The sequence below is a fragment of the Cyrtonyx montezumae genome, unplaced genomic scaffold (genome assembly GCF_038088225.1).
Source record: "Cyrtonyx montezumae isolate F1298 unplaced genomic scaffold, pur_monq_1.0 scaffold_15, whole genome shotgun sequence".
Lineage (NCBI taxonomy): Eukaryota > Metazoa > Chordata > Aves > Galliformes > Odontophoridae > Cyrtonyx > Cyrtonyx montezumae.
Window position 1 is genome coordinate 6,634,094 of NW_027071881.1, and position 19,024 is coordinate 6,653,117.

General features: G+C 44.7%; 1 protein-coding gene across 2 annotated transcripts; it reads right to left on the minus strand.

Moving 5' to 3' along the window:
* Positions 1-368: 368 nt before the first annotated feature.
* On the minus strand, positions 369-19,024 carry SLC6A4 (solute carrier family 6 member 4). Of its 2 annotated transcripts, none has more exons than XM_065731935.1 (14): positions 18,783-19,024; positions 12,490-13,094; positions 11,675-11,809; positions 10,742-10,961; positions 10,207-10,345; positions 9,690-9,824; positions 7,804-7,907; positions 6,982-7,109; positions 6,551-6,663; positions 5,650-5,781; positions 4,412-4,511; positions 3,976-4,076; positions 1,900-2,067; positions 369-1,217 (listed from the first exon to the last, which is right to left on the minus strand). In XM_065731935.1, the coding sequence occupies exons 2-14, from the start codon at positions 12,938-12,940 to the stop codon at positions 1,143-1,145; spliced, it is 2,001 nt and encodes a 666-aa protein (XP_065588007.1). In that variant the 5' UTR covers positions 12,941-13,094; positions 18,783-19,024; the 3' UTR covers positions 369-1,142. The 2 variants fall into 2 exon arrangements, with proteins under 2 accessions (XP_065588007.1, XP_065588008.1); XM_065731936.1 differs by lacking the exon at positions 18,783-19,024 and adding an exon at positions 13,351-13,599.

The following is a 19,024-nucleotide window of genomic DNA, read 5'->3' on the forward strand; positions in this document are numbered from 1 at the left end:
ACCATCAGTTCTGACCAGAATTTCTCCTGATGAACACAACTGCTTGTTAAAAAACAAACTCTACTGTTATTCTTCAGGGTGAAAACCAAATGCGTTCACGTAAGAACGGGAGCTAGTAAATCTTGGCAGTACGTTTGGGTAAATGTACTTCTGTCAGTCAGCCAGAAGGGTTATTCTGAACTTGAGGTTTATACTGGGAAACAACAGAAAAAGCCCCAGGCTCTGGGCAATCTTAGCTGTGGAACTGAAGTTTAAAAAATAAACAAAAGAAAAGCAGATCTGCAAGAGTCCACTTTTTGGCATCTGGACTCAAAGTACTTCACTGTTGGTATACAGTTTCCTTGGGAGTAGATGCACAGTCTGTGAGTACAAGGATTTTGTCAACATGTAGCTTAGCTTCAGTGCTTGGCAGGTGACCCACAGACCTTTTTGTTGCTGGACTGTGAAGCCTACCTTACAAAAACTGGCTTTGTACTATTTGTTAAACAAGAAACAACAGAAACATACGATCTACAAATGAAATGAGGAGGATAACGTTACCAAATGTGCATGCTGATTTGTGCAGAGCTGTGTATAGTGCTGCTCAAGATTTCTTCCTCTGACGACTCTGCTCCAAACCTAGGAGCTGGAGAACTTAATATTTAGTTGATAAAACCCTGTGTTACTTGAGTAATATATGGCTATTGGAAATATTTTTGTATTTGTCAACGTGTTTGAAGCAATTAGAACCTTAGAAGCAAATACAACATTGCCCAGTACGAACAATCACATTGAGGAAGATACAGGAGAACTGCCACAGATGTGTGATTCAAAACCTAATCCTACTGCTGCTGCTCGTCCTGGAGAGGCTCCTGCAACAGCCCTGGTGCCCACGCATGGAGTGGTGGTGTCCTCACACACACAGACATCCTCGTGTTTCCAGAATGAGCTGTTACTCAGGTCAGTCTGGTTAGAAGTGCAGGGCAGGTTTCATTGAATGGCTCGGATAGATGTGCTGGAGGCATCACGTTTCCAAATGCCCGTTGTCAGTGTCAGAACCTCTGCAGAAAACTCGTCCCGTTGTTACCTCAGCTGGAAGCATAACTCCTTGGGTGGAAAGTTTGATTCTGTGCTTCCCCTCTCTCCCCAGAAACCAGGTTAGCTTAAACTGCGTTCATGCGGATGTCTCCAAAAGGAATTTCTGTGGCTGTTTCTGGAGTAATGCTTTTCAGAATGCGCTGTTGGAAAGAAATCAGTGTTAGAAGCTGACTCATTTTGTAGGTAATAAAAAACACTGCAGCCATGTGGAGAGGGTTTTGAAATAAGAACACTACTCCTTCGAGTTACACTTCTTCAGCTACAAGGCAAAGACATTGCAGGGTTATGTTACTGTTGCACTGTGGTGCTATGGAAGTGCACACTATTAATTCTTTGTAGTAGATATAATGTGAATCAGAGTTTGACAGCTGTCCTACTAATGCTGTAGGACTTTACGTGGGCACTCTGAGTTTGTTGAACATGTTCTCTCAGAACTAGTATTTACAAGAACTTACGAGAAGTCCCAAAAATGGCACTGAATTCATGGCACAGAACCCTTATTAAATGTGGGACAGAAAAAGAAACTCATTCTAGTAAGCACACCCAAGGGACCCGATCTGTCACTGGCTCACACGTGTGATTTCTAGGGAAAGAATTCAAGCATAAAAAGGGACACTTGATTCAATAACTGGATGTGAATGTATCTCAGCCCCCTCAACGAGACCTGGAAGATTTGTACATCACCCCAAATGGGCAAAACACAATGAGCTGACAGTGAGCTAGGAACAAACAGACCAGGGCATCAAATCCTAGACAAAATAACACATCATACTTATAGAAATCACTTTGTTCCTAACGGACACGACAGAGCCTTCTGGATACCTCCTTAAGTGTTCCGGGAGTGACGACCAACCGATAAACCATGTAGAGTGGGATGCAGATGATGGAAGAGGTTCCTATGCAGTAGCCCACCACTGTGGTCCAGTAGGGATAATTGTAATCAAAAAGCCGTAGCTCGGGGGGGTTGGACAGAAAGCTGCAAGTGACGAACTGGAAAGGAAACAAGAAACATTTCAACGTGTTTAGACAGCACATGCTGTTCCTTCAGGGAACTCTCTGTCCCAGCAAGGAACTACACTTAAAGAACAAAAACCAGAGCAGGACTTGAGAAGGATTAAATGTGTATTGCTCCTGATAAAAATCTCACATGGCATTAATATAGATTAAACTAAAAGCTTTCAGGTATCCATGCAGGCTTCAGGAAGTTTAAAACTGCTCAGGAACTTGAGGGTTTTACCCAAGCAGGAGCTGAAAGCCTGCGAGTGTGGTCTGACATTCCAGCTTTGAACGTGGCATTGCATCATCTCACTCATTGCAATTCTACAATTATTGCAGTTGTACACTCTGAAATGAGTAGAGGGAAAAGTAATCCGTGGTGTAGCAATTAAGCAATGATGTGGGAAGAGAAGGAATCTTTAGGACACATCTTAATGATTCTGAGTTTGTTGTTCCCATTCTATGCTCTCTTCTGTTTCAGAACGATGTGTTAAGAAATGCTCCATAACAGTTTATCACTCATTCATATCTGCTGTGAGCATTTCCTTGCTCTATAATCTGAGTGTGGGTTTTATTTTTATGCATAATCAAAATAAATGAGTGGGTTTTTAAGGTTAGACAAACATTACATCTTCCACACGTTTTACGGTGCGCCTACGCTCGTTGTATTTGTGTCCTTTTTATCAGAGAACAATTTCCTTAAGGGCTGAGGTCCCTAAGGAGGGATTCATGGAATAAAGCACTTCTGGGTAATTCCAGCTCTGCTTGTCTTCAGTGAGGTTGCACCACTGCAGGGTTTGTGCAAAGCATGCCTGCTTTTCAGTGCTGCTCTTAAGTCTTCCCCGTCCCCTGCACTCCCAGGAGGAAAGCAGCCTATAATTAAGCCTTACTCAGAATTTGATTTGTTTTCTTTATTCTGCTTTTCCTTCATGACTGTGAGATTTCTTGTGAAACAACAAATGCTTTGCAGCTGAGTGCTCCATGAGTAACGTTGGTGACTGCCCTCGGAATTGTTTTTTTTCCAGATTAGCATCAGAAGATCAGGAATACCACTGACATTCCCATAGCAAAATAGCATAGCACCTTCTGGGCATTCCTTATTTTAGTTTAGCTTCCTCAGAGAACACAAATAGCTCTGCCCAGTAACCACACCACCAGAGCTGTGCTGGTTCAGGATCACAGAGAGGACAGCAGTTTAAAAATCATTTCTGGTGCAACGCTTTTGTTTGTAACCATTTTTTCCCTTCTTTTTCTGAGGGTAATAAACTAAAAATCTGTTAGGGATGCATTGGTCATTACAGCAGAGTTCAGAATTCACTCTGCAGGTCTTCAGTGCACATTCAGTGCTCATAAACTCCACCCTGGCCAGCTCTGCTCCCGGTAACAATCAGAGACAGCATGAACTCATTTGGGATCAGGAAATGAACACTTGATGTTAAAATGTTATCAATAGTGCTGCCAAGACAAACATCAGGATAGGATTTCCAATCTTGAATTATAGATTTATGAAGGTTGCAATTAACTGCAGCAAGCACTACATGGGACACTCTGAAGTTGTCAGTCAGCAGTTACTGCTATTTACTTATCCTGGGTTTCCTCCCAGACACTGTGTTTCATCACCATCTTTTATTTTCTGTGGCAAACACAGAACAACAAAACAAAATAATCTTTGTCCATGAGGGGGGGAAGGAGTTGTTCCAGTCCCAGGCATGTTTATCTAGCTCATCCACAAAAACCCTTAAAATTGTGATTTAAGCATTTTTATTTTAACAAGAATTGTTACTAAAGAGCTTCCCAAGAAAATTCTGTAATTGAGCTTTTAGAGATCTAAGGAATTGTTCAATGGTGATTTTATTGTGCTGGGAAAAATAAGAAAATAAAAAGGATGTGAAGAAAACTCACCAGCAGGAAGATGGGACTGATGGCCACCCAGCACACACGCCAGTACCAGCCTGGAGTAAAGCCCAGCATTTCCTTCACATCGTTGCAAAACTGGGAGATGCCTGTGGGGACAAGTGGGATGAGAGTAGTGACCGCAGAAAGGAGTCCCTCGCACAGAGATGTGTGCACAGCAAGGCAGCACAGGGCCCACCCTGAGGTGCTGTTTTGTTCCTCTGAGCCTTAACTACACTGAACCCGTAATTGTTCTGAATGATCTCATTACTTTCAGGTGTCAGAGTGCCTCTCTCAGAGAGCCACCGACAGTCATTCGTGTGGATTTGGTTAACAGTCAGTTTTAAGAAAAGCAAACATTTTCCTGAGCCATCAGTGATTTTGTGTGCAGAACCAGAGGAAACGGGGCCCAGGAGTGCCCTCAGTCCCACAGCAGTGCACATACCGTAGAACCAGGCCACTGCCACTGCTTCCAGGAACACCACTGTTAGCACAGCTGGGCCGGTGGCGTATTCTTCAAACAGCTTCACCACGTACGCTCCTCCCTGCAAAGGAGACAGTGCTGTCAGTGAACCACAGAGCCAGTGATGGAAGCCCTGTTCTTCGTTACTGCCTTCATCTGAAGCAGAATGTTCACAGATGTGTAAGTTCTGCTGCACTGTGACCTGTGCAGTCCTTGGCTGTGCTGCTCTTGCTGTGCATGGATGTATTCCAGCAGTGGGGCTGCCATGCAGAAGGGCTAAAACTGAATCTCATGGCTGTCCCCACTGAATTTAATGAACAAATGAGGACCTGGTGCAGTGTGATGGGGTGGCTTTTTGCTTGCCTCCCTGTGTCACCTTCCTTCAACTTGACTCATAGCTGATAAACATGAACAAAATAGAGTGTTGCTTCGCTTTCTTACCATTTGGGATACCTAGGCTCAACTGAAGGAGGAAGAGTTTGTGTCTCAGAGAGGAACTACGTCTACTTCTACAGTAAATGCTCTCACTGAGAAGAGGATTGTGTGTAAATGAGCAAGAAAAGTGAGACACAACAGGAAACCCATGTGTATTTTCTTTGTCCCTTACAGTCATCGTTGTCATAATTCAAAGTTTTGCTTGCTGTGAAAATGAAATCCCACGAGCCACGAAGGGACGACATGGGGTGACTGATGATGCTTTCCAGCTGACTGGGTGAGGAAGATTCAGATCATTTGGCAGAAATCCCTGGAGAGTGGTCCAACAACAGTCAATGGCAGCAATTTCTCGTGGACAATTTTTTTGACCTTTTTATTAAACACGGCATGTATTGGGGTTGGACTTGATGATCTCTTGAGGTCCCTCCCAACCCCTATGGTTCTATGATTTCTAACATTGGGAAAATGAAAATAACAATCTAATATTTTTAAACATGGAGGTTGGGAGGGTGAGAAGCAAAGCACATGTGCCACGTCGAAGCACCCCTGCCTGCTGACTTAGCAGCTGGAGCAGTGCCTGTGGCAGTTAGGATCTGCAGCACAGCTTTGCTGAATTGCAATACGGATTGTTTTGCAACACATTTCCTAGTGAGAGGTACTGCTCACATTTAGAGATTCATTCTGACTTCTTGAATCTCTTTTAAAACAAAAATACAACCCTCTCCGTGATGTCATCTGCAGGAAACTGCCAGTGAGGAAAGCTGAGAACGGGGTGAAGTACTTACAAAAGTCAGGGTTGCTAATGACCCCAAAAAGCAAACGATGATCAGACCGAGGACAAAGAATTCCCTGCGCTTGCTCCGGATGTGTGGGAATTCATCCAGGACTCCAGTAATCACTCCCTCTAGTCCTGCAAACTGAAAAGCGTGGAAAAAATCAAGTGGAAAAATTGGGCAGTTTTACCTGGAAAAGGAACTGTAGCCATTGAAACGCTGTGCTTTACTCTCCCTCTAGAGTTGGTACAATTGCTGTCCAGACTTCCTTCAGAATGTTTTAGCAGGAATTTAGTCTTCCTGTTTCAGGAGCAAGCACCTATTACAGGAAGTGCTCTATTACAGGGAATAAGCTGCTGTTATGTATGAAGTGGCTCAGTGAAACTAACGTTGTGCAACCAGCAGTGCTGAGCCTTCCTAGAAGGAGCTGATCCTCAGTCACTAGAACAGGCTCACGTGGCAGTGTTTTTAGAAGAGCTCCATTCTGCAGTGCTGTCGAGGAAGCTTCCTCCAGTTCCCACCTTTTGAATCCAACTAGTGTGAAAGAACATCAAATGGGAATTAATTCACTGGTTTGTAAGTTGACAGGACACAGGGAGCACAGCCCGTAAGGCTGCGTACAGCCACGACTTCCTGAAGCACGTGCTCTAGCTGTGTTCTGTTCCCAGGTCCACTGCTACTTATCACAGTGTGACTTTGACAACTCATTTAATCTTATTTAAGCCTCCATTTCTCCATCACTGAAACTGGAGTAGGGGTTTCTATCTTACAGGAGGCACATGGAGATCTCAGTCCTGTGTTAAACCCTTTGGTGCCAGCACTGTGTTGGTAATTCTGCTCCTCATGGTGCTGGCTCGGGTAAGGAAGACACTGAACATCATTCGTCCACCTCTCTCAGGTGCTGTCTACTCACCGTGCTGTCTAATCCCAGCGTGAGTAACATCAAGAAGAATATGATGGCAAAGAAAGTTGAAGCAGGCATGTTTGCAATGGCCTCAGCGTAGGTAATGAAGAGCAGACTGGGTCCTGGTGTTAGAGTGGAGAAGCAGAGAGACCCATTAGTGCTGCTGTGGGGAGGAGAGGTTGTTCCACTTCCCTGCAGCAGACTTCTCCCCCATGTGCAGTTAGAACAGTGCTGTGGAGCTGCACACATGACTTCTGGATGCTGGTGTTACGGAGTAGTATTTTAGCACATTTGTAACAGTGCCTTTAGCATAAAAGAAGACACTATCCTGAATTATGTACCAAGCACTTGGCATAATCTTATCCACTTGTTGGAGTTGCTAGTTCTCTCAATGCAAAGTACACAAATACATTCTCTTAGAAGTCCAAAAGTTAGCCTACCCATGTCTTTGGCAACCTCCGACACATCTTCGTTCCTCATCTCGGCCATGTAGCCCAGCACAGTGAAAATGACAAACCCGGACACGAAGCTGGTCATGCAGTTCACGGTGCTGGTAACCAGGGCGTCTCTGCAACAGAAGACCTCGCTCACATCGGGGAATCCTCATCTGCTGGGGAGGGCCCTGTGCTGCTGGGGAGGGCACTGCTTGAGCTGCACTCCTGCAGCAGTTAGGGGAATGCAGCGGAAGGAGCGAGGAGTGGATTTGGGAAAGCAAACAACAACAAAGCAACTTCTCGTTGCTTTTCCTAAGGAAGAACTTCAGACAGGTTGTAACCTCAGTCTGGCACAGGATTAAATGCTGGATTGACGCTTGCAGAAATAGTGGACCTCTAAACTGTCAGGAATTGCTTTAGGAATATTAAAGAACGAAGGAATTCTTTAATTATAGAAAGAGCTTTGTTTTGTTTTTAAGGAAACAATTACAAATTGCCTTTCAGCTCAAGGCTCTGAAGTCACACCCTGTCTGACTGCTGACATTCAGCATTTCTCATCTGATTGTCAGGGGGCTGTGCCACTCTGTTGCAGCAAGGTTTACATCACGGCCTCCTGGCTGTCATTGGCGGAGATCATTTCTCTTTAGGGTAGGCACAACAACAAAAAAATGCCTGAGCTTGCATCTTTGTTCTGTCATGCTGCTGTCTGGTTTGTATGTATAAAGCTCTGACAATTCAGTGCCTTTCACTGGCACAGCTTCCTTTTGGTTAACACCAGCACTTACATTCTTAAATTCAATTTTACATATAGAATGAGGTAGTACTCACTGGTAGCAGTTGTTATGGAATTTGTTGTAGCTGGCATAAGCCAATAGGACCCCAAAACCCGGGCCAAGGGAGAAAAAAATCTGAGCTGCTGCATCCACCCAAACCTGAAAAATGATAAAGATCAAGAAAAAAAAGATAATGAGACAGATGGGGTGAGTTTGGAAGGTTCAGAATATCACTTAGCCATACAAAGTGGTGCGGCCCTGGTACCCTTATGTTCTAGTCCTGATCTAACGAACATTTGTTAAGAAAGGTGTTAATATCTCCTATAGTTTGGTCTTTGCTGTTGCAGTTTTCATTGGTGATGCAATTAGGATTTATATCAAAACAATTTACTGCAGATAGAAAGCTGCTGCATTCCTGTACACATTGTTGTAAGTGCCCACATCTGGCAGCATCGCAGATGAGTTCAGTGATCTGTCTGTCATCGGGTTACCACGGCTTCTGCAGCGTATGGAGAGCTCTGCCCATGGCCTGGTGGGGGCCTTGGCCCATATTTCTGTGTGTGCTGTGCAGTAGTTCAGTGTTTGGCCATGAGTCCTCCGGGCTGAGATTCTTCCTTGGCACACAAGTCGCATTGGGCAGTGTGGATGCAGCTGTAGTTTGAGGCACTCAGAGCAGCTTTGTTGTAGCTGTGATAGATGCAAGTGTGATGATCTTGTTATGAAAAGCTTGTTGTACTTGAAGAGCAGCTGCAGCCTTAATGAGTGGTGTTGCTAATATCAGTTCTTCTTCTGAAGGTGAAAGTCCTCGTTTGTTTATCCTCTTTTGATGAAACCTGGAGTTCATTACCACTCATTTCTAATACTTTCTGCCATCGTGTGAGGCCATCCCGTATCAGCCACAGACAGAACTCTGTCATCGTCCTGCACACAGATTGTGATCTGCTGTCCTCACTTCAGATACATCCAATACAATATCAATGCCCTTTATTGCTTTTTCAGAAGATGTGGTCCCTTATTGAAGATGCTGCTTTATCAGAGACTGGTGTCTTTTCATTTCCTCTTCATTCAAACCTCTCCATATCAGCTGGGGAGCAGCAGACTTGCAAACATTAGAATTTTTAATCTTTGTATTTGTAGTATTTATTGCTTTGGGGTTTTTCCATCACTCTTCCCACCCGGGGCTTACACAGGGACCTCAGTGCAGCCTTCAGCATGATGGACCACTTGTCACACACAGAGTTCAGAGCTAAATCAGACAGTGGAACGGGTTGGCTTTTTTTTTTTATTAGCCCAGTCTTGTCCTCATTCCTCCTCTCTTTTCAAACCTTGGTGTGGTGTGCAGACCCAACCGATCCATTGCCTCTCCAGTGTGTTTGCCCATGTCCACTCACCACCAAGTCATACTTTAGTGGGCAGCTAAAGAGACCCTCCCTGGGCTTATCTGGCAGTGTGTGTCACAGGATGGAGACTTTACATTTCAACTCTGGTAACTGTAGACACCATTGGGTGTGGGAAAGTCTGCCTGAGCATGTAATGACCCCCTCCCATCAAAACAACTGCAGCTAATCCAGATGGAAGAGCTTAGTAAATGTAGTTGGCTCAGTGTGACAGCAGTAGGCCAGGATGGTGTTGTAGTGTAGCAGCAATCATCATAGCTTCTTGCAGTGTCAGGATGTTTGCTATTTCACTGTTAGTTCAAGCTAAATTCATGAACTCAAATAGCAGAATAGAACCAGGAACCCCATTTAGTCCTTAATATCTATATATCTATGGAAAGAATAGGACAACTGTTTAAACAAGAGCATGATGTCAGGCTTTTAATTCCATGCCGAGACACTATGTAATTGTACTCTATACTGAAAGCACACACTGAAGTTTGTACATGTGCTACACATGCTGAAAGGCTGCAGGTGAGCCCCAGCTATTTTGTAATGCTCTTACCTCAGTGGCCAGGAGTTTCTGCCATTCAGGTTTCAGGTAGTAGAGGACACCTCTCCACGCCCCAGGCAGAGTTGCCCCTCTCACGAGCAGGATAAAAAGTATGACATAAGGGAATGTGGCTGTCACCCACACCACCTGCGAGGGGGAACATTGAGATGGTGTTTGCCAAGGATAGAAAACTAAGAGGTGGTAAGAATTTATGATAACTTTCAAATGATAGCTCTTAGCATTCGTAACATCTTCATATGAACTTCTCAAAAGTTCTGTAAACAGGCAGATTGCACATAAATATCCATGCTTTCTCTGTGCAGGGTTGATGCTGTGCACAGAACTGTGGCATAACTTGCTGTTACTTGGGTAACAGTAGCAGTCATTCTGCAGCAAGTGCTGCCCAAATAGGTGAGGCTACAATCCCTGCCCTGAAGACAGTCTGGAGTAATTGTCATGTTAATTGGCTCCTTTAGAACTTCTGCTAGGCTATACTGTACCAAGTGATTTGTCTTGCTTTTGCATTCACCTTGCCAGATGTTTTGACCCCTTTCCAGATGCTGAAGTATACAATGATGAAGATTAACAATAAACAGAGGGTCAATTGCCAGCTAATGCCCCCCAGGTCATCCAGCCCATTGGACCTATGCACCTGAAGAACTTGGCGGCTGAAAGAGGAAAGAAAAACACAGTGTAGATATTTTTGTAACAAATATGTTCAGTATGCTGTGAGCAGTTCCTTACTGTGGTCTGAGCATTACAAGAAGTCCTGAGGCCTCGATAATTAGACTTCAGAGTCATACTATTTTGGATTTTTTTACTTACATGTCTGATATTAACAGTGCACCAGTGATGATAAATGGTAAATAATGGCCAGATAGTTGGAAACCTGTGATCTAAAATACAGAGTACCCTCCCCCACACCCTAAGCTTACATCCCCCTACAGGTATTCAGTTAACTGAACAGTTTGGAAAAGTGTGCTATTACTAAACACCTCTGGTCCCCCTCCACAGATAAGCTTGCTACGTGTTCCACCATTCTGTCCTCACTTACATGCACTTACGTATAAAATTCTTCTGCAGGAGAGATGGAGTGCAGGGCCCAGCTGATGTTGTCCTTGCTGAAGTAGGTAGTGCAGTTGCCTGTATTCCACGCATTAGTGCAGCTGGTCCACGGCAGCTCCGTCGTGAAGGAGGACACGAGGTAGTAGAAGACCCAAGCCATGATGGTGTTGTAGTAGGAGGCTACATAGAGGTCTATTATACAGATGGCAAAGCCAATGCCTAGTAAGGTTGGAAACAGTTAAATGAAATGAGTGTAAGTTAGGCCACAAAAAGGAAGGAACTGGTTATTCACATCACCCGCAATTAGTAACCCCGAAGGCAGCTCTGCAGGAGGTACATGTACCCTGCCATGTATCTACAACACTGCAGTTTCTTAAGGCTTCAGAAAGTTCTGACTCCAAAAGAACGTTCTTAATCAAGACAATATAGGCTTAAATGTTTTTTCAGCTGCTCCTAAAATTTGGAATTTAGAAACTGCCATCTGGTACTTTCGGACCAGGACTCTGGCACTGGGAGCAAGAGTAACAAGTTCATAGAATAGAATAGATCCTACTACATTATTTCTACTTCTGCAGGGAATCTTCCTTCCTTCCTGTTCTCAGTGTTGCCCAGGATTCAGTAATTCTGCACTTTTTTTTTCAATTACATGCTTTTCTTACTTCTTTCCTTACTCTTTCAAGCTTGAGTCAGAGCAGCCTTTGTAATCGATCGGAGTTGTGTGACATACATGTGCATGAGAGCACACACACACATTTACAGATACACTTCAAGCCTTAGGAAAGCTTTCTTTGCAAAGCCAAACCTGTGTGTAGAACTTTGCCTTACTTTGTTCTGTTATTTTCAGATGTTTTTCTCCCAGAAAATTCATTTTTATAGGAAGATCTTATACCTGTTCATAAAATTCCTAGTAATTCTCCATTTCCCTTCATTACCTTTGAATATAGGACATATTTTTCTCCAAATTGAAATACACCCATTCCTGTGGTACTGTCCTAATGCTAATTCCATATAGAAGAGAGGAATACCACCGAAGATGGCCATAATTGTGTAAGGAATGAGGAATGCCCCTGCAAGAGACAAAGCAGGTCGTTATAACTCTTATAGGACCTCTCTTCCACTAGTTTCAACACTCCATAAACAACAGTTCCTTTTCCTCCCCAGGGAAGATGCACATCCCCTCCTTACAGTGTGCCACACTGAGTTACCATGGGATTTCTCACAATTAACTACACAGCAGTGTGAATAAGAAGCAACAGTCTGGCCAAACGTGTCATGTTTCTGTAACAGGTATACAATGGGATTCACCAGGACTGTGCTGCCTCTACAGTATGAGGTGAGATACAGACACAGCAGTGCATTTGTTTGGTAGCGTACATCAGGGAGGCAGAAGTGTTTTCTGTCCAATCTCTCCTTGAGGAGATGTATATTTTGGCTGGAACGTCCATGAGTCTCAGTCCTGGCTTTCCTGGTGAGTATTTTGACAAGTTGGTTTATCTGGTTTTTACACTCCTTTGGACAGGGCTCTCATCTTTTCTCTCAGGTTACTCTGCACCTAACCAGCTCTCAGCTCCTAGTTCTCATTTTTTATAACTTATCCTGTGGGATAAGTTTTACAGTCTGCTTGAAGAGTAATTAATTTTCTGTTACTGCTACGTCGTGTATGGTATTAAAATAAGTCACTAAACTAATTCATTAGTAAGCAAGGTAGCTGAATGTTAAGGAACAGCATACAGAACTGGTCACTGACCTCCTCCATTTTGATAGCATATGTAAGGAAATCTCCACACGTTTCCCAGATCCACTGCGTATCCAATGACTGAGAGCAGAAAGTCAATTTTTTTACTCCAGGTCTCTCTGTCTTCCAGCTCCATCAGCTGCTGCTGGCCCTCTGCCCCACACGTGGTGGATGTAGTGGTTGTGGTGGTGGTCATGGCCACTGTGGCAGTGCACTGCGCATCCTCCACCTCTCCCATCCCACTGCTCTGAACTCCTGAATAGCCATTTGAGATCTGGGCTGCCTCCTCTTTATCTCCCTGGCCAGGATGTACTTTATTCCCATCCTCCATGAGCCGTAGGGCAGATTTGGGGCTCCTGATCAGAAGTCCGTTCTCTTTACAATCTTCTCCTTCGTTACAGTCGGAGGTACCTCTCTTGGAAGTCAGTGGCTGAGTCTCATTGCTTGTTGCCTTCTTTTCCATTTTTCCAAGATTGATCCTGCTCCCTTGCAGACAGACAGCAGCACACAGTTCCCTTCAGCTTATTTTCCCACGCTTTTATTTCCAGCGTATTCCCAATGCTCTCAGAATTCCCCTTCCATATTTAAATCCATCAGACTGAAGGCACGAACACCATCTAAGAAATGAAATACGTTAAAAAGAAATCTGTTACAGGGCTTACTGATGCTGGTAACATTCACATTACAATTTGGGCAGTTTCTGTGATTAAAATACTTTTGGAAATAGTTCACCATCACTGCATGAAGTATGAATTATTTAGCAGATAATCCACTCATCCTGTGATTTCTACCAGTAATTTCTGCGTTCACCCAGTATTAAGAGGGAAGAAGTAATTAAATGAATACTTGGATAACAACAGGTACACAAATTACATTTCACAATTGTCTTTTTTCAGAAGTCCCCCAGTGCATGCCATGTTTCGCAGCAGATTTGGAAAGCTTAAATGAAAGTTTGGAAAGTTCTGTCAACACTGGTAATGAGAAAAAGAAAAGAAGAACAGGAGATTTCAGTTTGGTTGGTTTGAATCAGAAACAATTAACATCTGGGGCTGTTTAGGACAAAGCATGACCCCCATGCTGTGTAGCTCCTCAGAGAAATAAAGGCATCTCTCACCCTGTTTGGGTTCCAGCCCTGGGAAAGGCAGTGGACACTGCTCCTACAGCAAATCCCAACCTGCTCTCTTCACAAAGGCTAGAAGAGTAATCCAGGGGAAACAAAACAATCCAAAATTACAAAAATAAGGAAAGAAAGAATGCAATTAGTCGTTCCTTGAGAATAAAAAAGAGCAGCAGCGGAACTGCTGGGTCCTGTTCTGTTTTCTGCTCCTTTGTTCTGGTGCTGTAAATCCTCAGTCAGTGAAACGTCAATACAGATCCTTTGTGCCTCAGGTGCCCTGGGGCAGCAGTCTCACTTTATGGCTTGCAAAGCGTTACTCCATCTACGTGATGCCCCCACGTAGTAAATGATGAGAACTACATCTCATTTTTCCTTTTCAAAGCATTTTTCACCACCGTAAATACGATTGCAACATCCCGAGCAGAAGAATAAGCATTACTCCACTTTGAACTCCTGGAAAAACCGAAGCAGGGTGGGAATATCATTTGCTCATTGTTGGAATTTGCTCATTGCCAGAGCTATTAACACACAGGTTTTTCCCAGCTTTTAGTCTTAAGCAAAGGCTGTTTGCTAAGCCTCTTTGCAAGGAAGCGAGCAGAAAGGAAAGGAAAGTTATCGAGCTGCAGAGCACGCAGGAGGACCTTCTCCAGGAATGTTTTTATAACTTCCAGAAATCTCTGGGTTGCTCACACTTACTTTCTCTGCTTCCCCAGATAACGTTGTTTTCACCTTATAGCAAGCAGCTTATCATTAATGTTGGATTACTATCACAGCAGTACTTTGCTACCATTGGTTAATCATCATAAAGACTGAAACATTTTCAGAGCACCCTAGAAAAATACACGTCAAAGAACAGTAAGTTCTGTTTTACCTGCAGGACTATGGAAACGGTGTGTCTTTGGAGTCCAAAACCTTCCCAGCATCCCAAAAGAGCCTTGGTAGATGGAAAAAGACCTGCCACCACTGGCAGCAACAGAAAAATCCTAGGAAAGGCCGCAACCAACCCTTCTCTCCACTGTGTATGGCATGTTAAGCATAAGACAGGAATATGGAAAAGAAACCTGAGCCCTTCTGGACTTTATACCTCTTACTCATAAGTGGGAAAGCAGTAAAGGATGTTGATTTAACTGCATTATCTGTGAGACTGAATTTTCCATACCATTTAGTGTATTCATAAAGCATTTTTGTTCTGCAAGCAGATATGTTTTGGCATGTCCAGAGGGGAGTTTGTTGAATATAGCATGGTTTCCTGGATCTGTGACAATCAAGATTGTTGTCTTATCCGAATCTAAGCTCCTTCAGCAGACCACAGGAAAGAAATATCACATCAGTTGACATATTTTTGTGGACTTCTCAGTAGTTTGAACCTCAGCTATGCAATGTGACTTGTGAACTTGGAGGGGCTTCTGCTGGAATTTGAACTATTCCTTTCTGAGAATAAATTCCAGCTCACCAGCTACCATCTGTGGACTGAGGCTGCTCCAGAGCCCTGCAGTGGTGCTCACTGAGTTGGCACATGGAAACAGAGCCATAAGATTTCATTACCCTTTAAAAAAAAACAATAACAAACAGCAGGAGAATGCACACTACTACGAAGAGTGTTGACAGTGGCAGTAGAGTTCTTGGAGTTGAGAAGTATGCTAGGATGATTAGGGAAATGGGAAAATTATGCTAACAGTGAGGGACTTTGCCCACTTTCGCCCCCATGCACCCATCTCTCTGCCGCTGCAGGACCCGTAGGACACACTGCTGTAGTGAATAATGAAAGGGATGGCAGTTTATTACCTATTTTTCATCTGAGCTGCTGCAAAGGTTGCTCTTAACGAAGTACCTACTGGCTTCTTATCACCAGCCTGACTAGTGCAGAAGGAAAAAAGTACAGAACTGCACAGAGTTGGAATCCTGGAACAATGAAGGCTGGAAAAGATGTCTTGGATCCCCAAGTCCAACCCATCCCACTGTGCCCACTGACCACGGCCCTCAGTGCCACATCCCCATGGGCCTTGAACACCTCCTGGGATGGGGACTTCCCCACGTCCCAGGGCAGCTGTGCCACTGCAGCATCACTCTTTGGAGAGGAAACTGTTCCTAATATCCAATCTGCTCTGCCCAGAGCAGCTGAGGCACCACTTACATCTATTGCAGCCGTGCTGGGCTAAACTGGGCAGTGAAGTTATGTGCTTCACGGAGCCTGGCTCAAGCCACCAACCCAGTTCACAAAAAACAATTATTCATTAAAGGATAATTTTTGGTTACTCCCACTCAGAGCTAAATTTAAGCCAGCAGTAGATGCCCAAAGCCAACTCCTTTGTCTCTACCAAATCAATTCCAGAGGAGCACCCCTGTCCTGGTGCCTGGATCCTCGCTGAGCAGGGAGACACAGAGCTAAGCACTGCTTTGGGTATTCTCGAGGCATGCAGTGACCTCTCGTGGCAATGTGGGAATCCCTATCACGCTCTGGCAAGCAGTAAAAGAAATCTTCCCAGCACATTAATACTAAATTATTTCCCAGTTCTCTATATTTTTAAAGGGGAAATCCAACTCTTGCTAGGCCTAGGAGACTACAGCAATTAGGTTGCTTCGATGGACGCAAATCCCAACGCTTTGTGAGAGGTGGGGCAGCTGCAGCTTCCTGAATTCCTCAGCACACAGCTTGTTTGGGCCACGCACGGCCACAAAAGTCATTACAAATGAGCAAGTCCCTTGCCATTCACAGCACTGCAGAACATGTACCTTTATATGCATTTTACTGCAAACAAATGACAGTCTCTTTTGGAGTGCTGGTATCTGAAACCAGCACTTGCTGGCACACAGCCCCTGCCTGGGTTACAGCTCCATTCCTGCAGGAAAACCCCCACTGTTGCCAACCCTCTGCCTTCCTCCTGCCCATTTACACCTGCAGAGTTAAACAACGTAGTACCTCAAGACAAAACATTAATCTGTACTGCTGGCAAACAGCACCAGGTACGAGAGGATTTCTGCTAGCTTGACCTAAACTTTACTTCCATCACAAAGTATATCAGGCTGTTAGAACTACGTGGCTGCTCGACTTCATGTTGCACTATGCAAAGAAGATGCAGCTCATACAGGAAGGGGGATGTAAATGGAAAGACCCAAGGCACTGCTCTCTCCACTGACCTCAGCTATTCCCAAGAAGGTTTAAGGTGGAAATAGGTTTAATGTGAAAATAAGGCTTGAAAATGATAGTACTGGGGGAAGATCAACTAGGACTGTGAGTCTAATGTCACGCACTTGTCTGTGTCTCAGCCTGAAGGAGGCAGCAGGAAAGAGAGGATTTACCTGGAGGAATTTGTAGAGAAGAGAGACACTGTGCAGTAGTGGGAATGCTGCGAAGCTGTCAGCCATCATTTAAGGAACAGAGAGGGGAGGAAAACACTTCTGGTGGCTCAAGAGTGTCCATAAGTAGTGCGAGGAAGCAGATAAGCACCGAGGGAACAATAATCCTCCTGCATTCTTCCTCAAATTATTTATATCACCTTGTAGGAAGAGTTGAGCAAATATCAGCAAAGAAATAGAGCAGCGCTCTGCAGCGTGGCTCTGCACAGTGACCTGCTCCACACTGCAGCTGGAAGATGGTCTGCACCTGGATGCCAGCAGCCACATTCCTATGGCTGGCAGGTTTTTGTCTAAAGGAAGCAGGGAACAGCCAGCAGTTCCCAGATGGATGCTTGGTAATGGTTCTCTCTGAGCTGCAGGGGCTCTGCTGGGGCTCTGCTGACTGCTCTGTGGGACACCTGTCCTGCAGACAGCTGCATTACACTGCACTGGTGCTGAGGACACGAAGTGGTACAGCAGAGCTGTGGGAACACAGCTGTGGAGGAGAGTTAACGCATCGGGATCGGGTGGGACGCAGAGTGAGCACTTTGTCAGATTTCCAGTACTGTTCCTAATGAAAACTCAGCAGTTCATCTTTCCTTGGAGGGAAGCAGGAAGGAGATTACACACTCCGTGTGCTCCCACGTGTGGGAATAATTTGGGGCTTTCATTAAATTCCCACTTTGGAGGCAGCGTTTGCTAATTCATGTAACACTCTGAAACTCACCACCCCCTGCTCAGTTACAACACGGACCACAACGTTTGCGAAACTCACCCCAAGAGTCCATCCAGCACCCAACAGAAGAGGAGAGAGCTCCCCGTTAAAACGACTGCTCACAACCCACCCAGCAAAAATTCCACAAGCAATGCTCCAAAGAACCCAAACCCCTTAAAAGCACCTTCTTCCTCTCCCCAGGCTTCCCAACACACCGGGGCATGCCTCCCTCGAGGCACTGCACATTCAGCTATGCATTCCTCACCTAACTTCTGCGTCATGCTGCAGACAGACCCAGCGAGCCACTTGTTTTCAGCAGTAAACCTGATTGACTCACACACGTTTACAACACACACCTCAGATCCACCTCTTGCAATAAATCCGTCCCATTCGGTCACATAACTTGCGACGCTGCAGCAGTTTATCTTTCAAAACATAATTTTGTCAGGTTAATAAAGTTCCTTTTCTCCTTCTGAAATAAGTAACAGCTTGCAAATGATATATTTATGCTTTTGCTTCAGATTTGCTTCTTTTCTGCATTTCTCTTCAGAGCTTTCGTATTGTTTGGGTGTTTTTTTATGCAAATGTTATATAAACCCTGCCTCCATAATGCACTGATGTGACAGCAGAGCCTCAGAGCTCAGAGTGGCACAGCACAGTGCTCCACACGTCCGACTCCCCGTGGCTGTGAGTGCACACAAGGGCACGGCACAGAAAAGCAAAGAAGGACATTACCAGCCTAAAAGCCAAAGCAAACTTTCACCCCACACCCACACCTCTGTGGTTTTGCTTCATGCAAAGCTTTGTCACTCGTTCCTTTTGACTCCGCTTTAAGAGTCACTCCAAGACCTTAAAGGTTAAAGATAAAACAATGAACGCATATACCTGCATATACCTACATATACCTACATATACCTACATATACCTACATATACATACATATACCTACATACAGACGTGTGATGATTTAGGCTGCTGTCGGTATTTCAGATTTTCGAGGCAGAGTCGAAAGAGGCAGCAAGAAGTCCAAGCTAACGAAGCCTTGTGCCTGCTGCTGCTGCAGGACGGCTGCTCAGACACCACCTCGCACCCTGCCCCAATTTCTCAAGGCGTCTCACACCAGAGGTCTTCCCTTACCTGTCCCTCAGCCAGGCCGGCAGTGCTTTCCTCCTCGCAGTTGTCCGAGGAGCCTTCACCCACATCTGCCGCAGGTCCCAGCACGCAGCCTGTGTGCGGCACGGCACCTCGGGCAGCTTTTTGTACACCAGTCCCCCTCACATGGTCTGATTTGCAGATAATCTGCTGCCAAAGAGCTCTTTAAGAATTTTTGCGTCACTTTCGTGAAATAAACTTGGTGTTTCACCAGGGCTGCAGCTCGG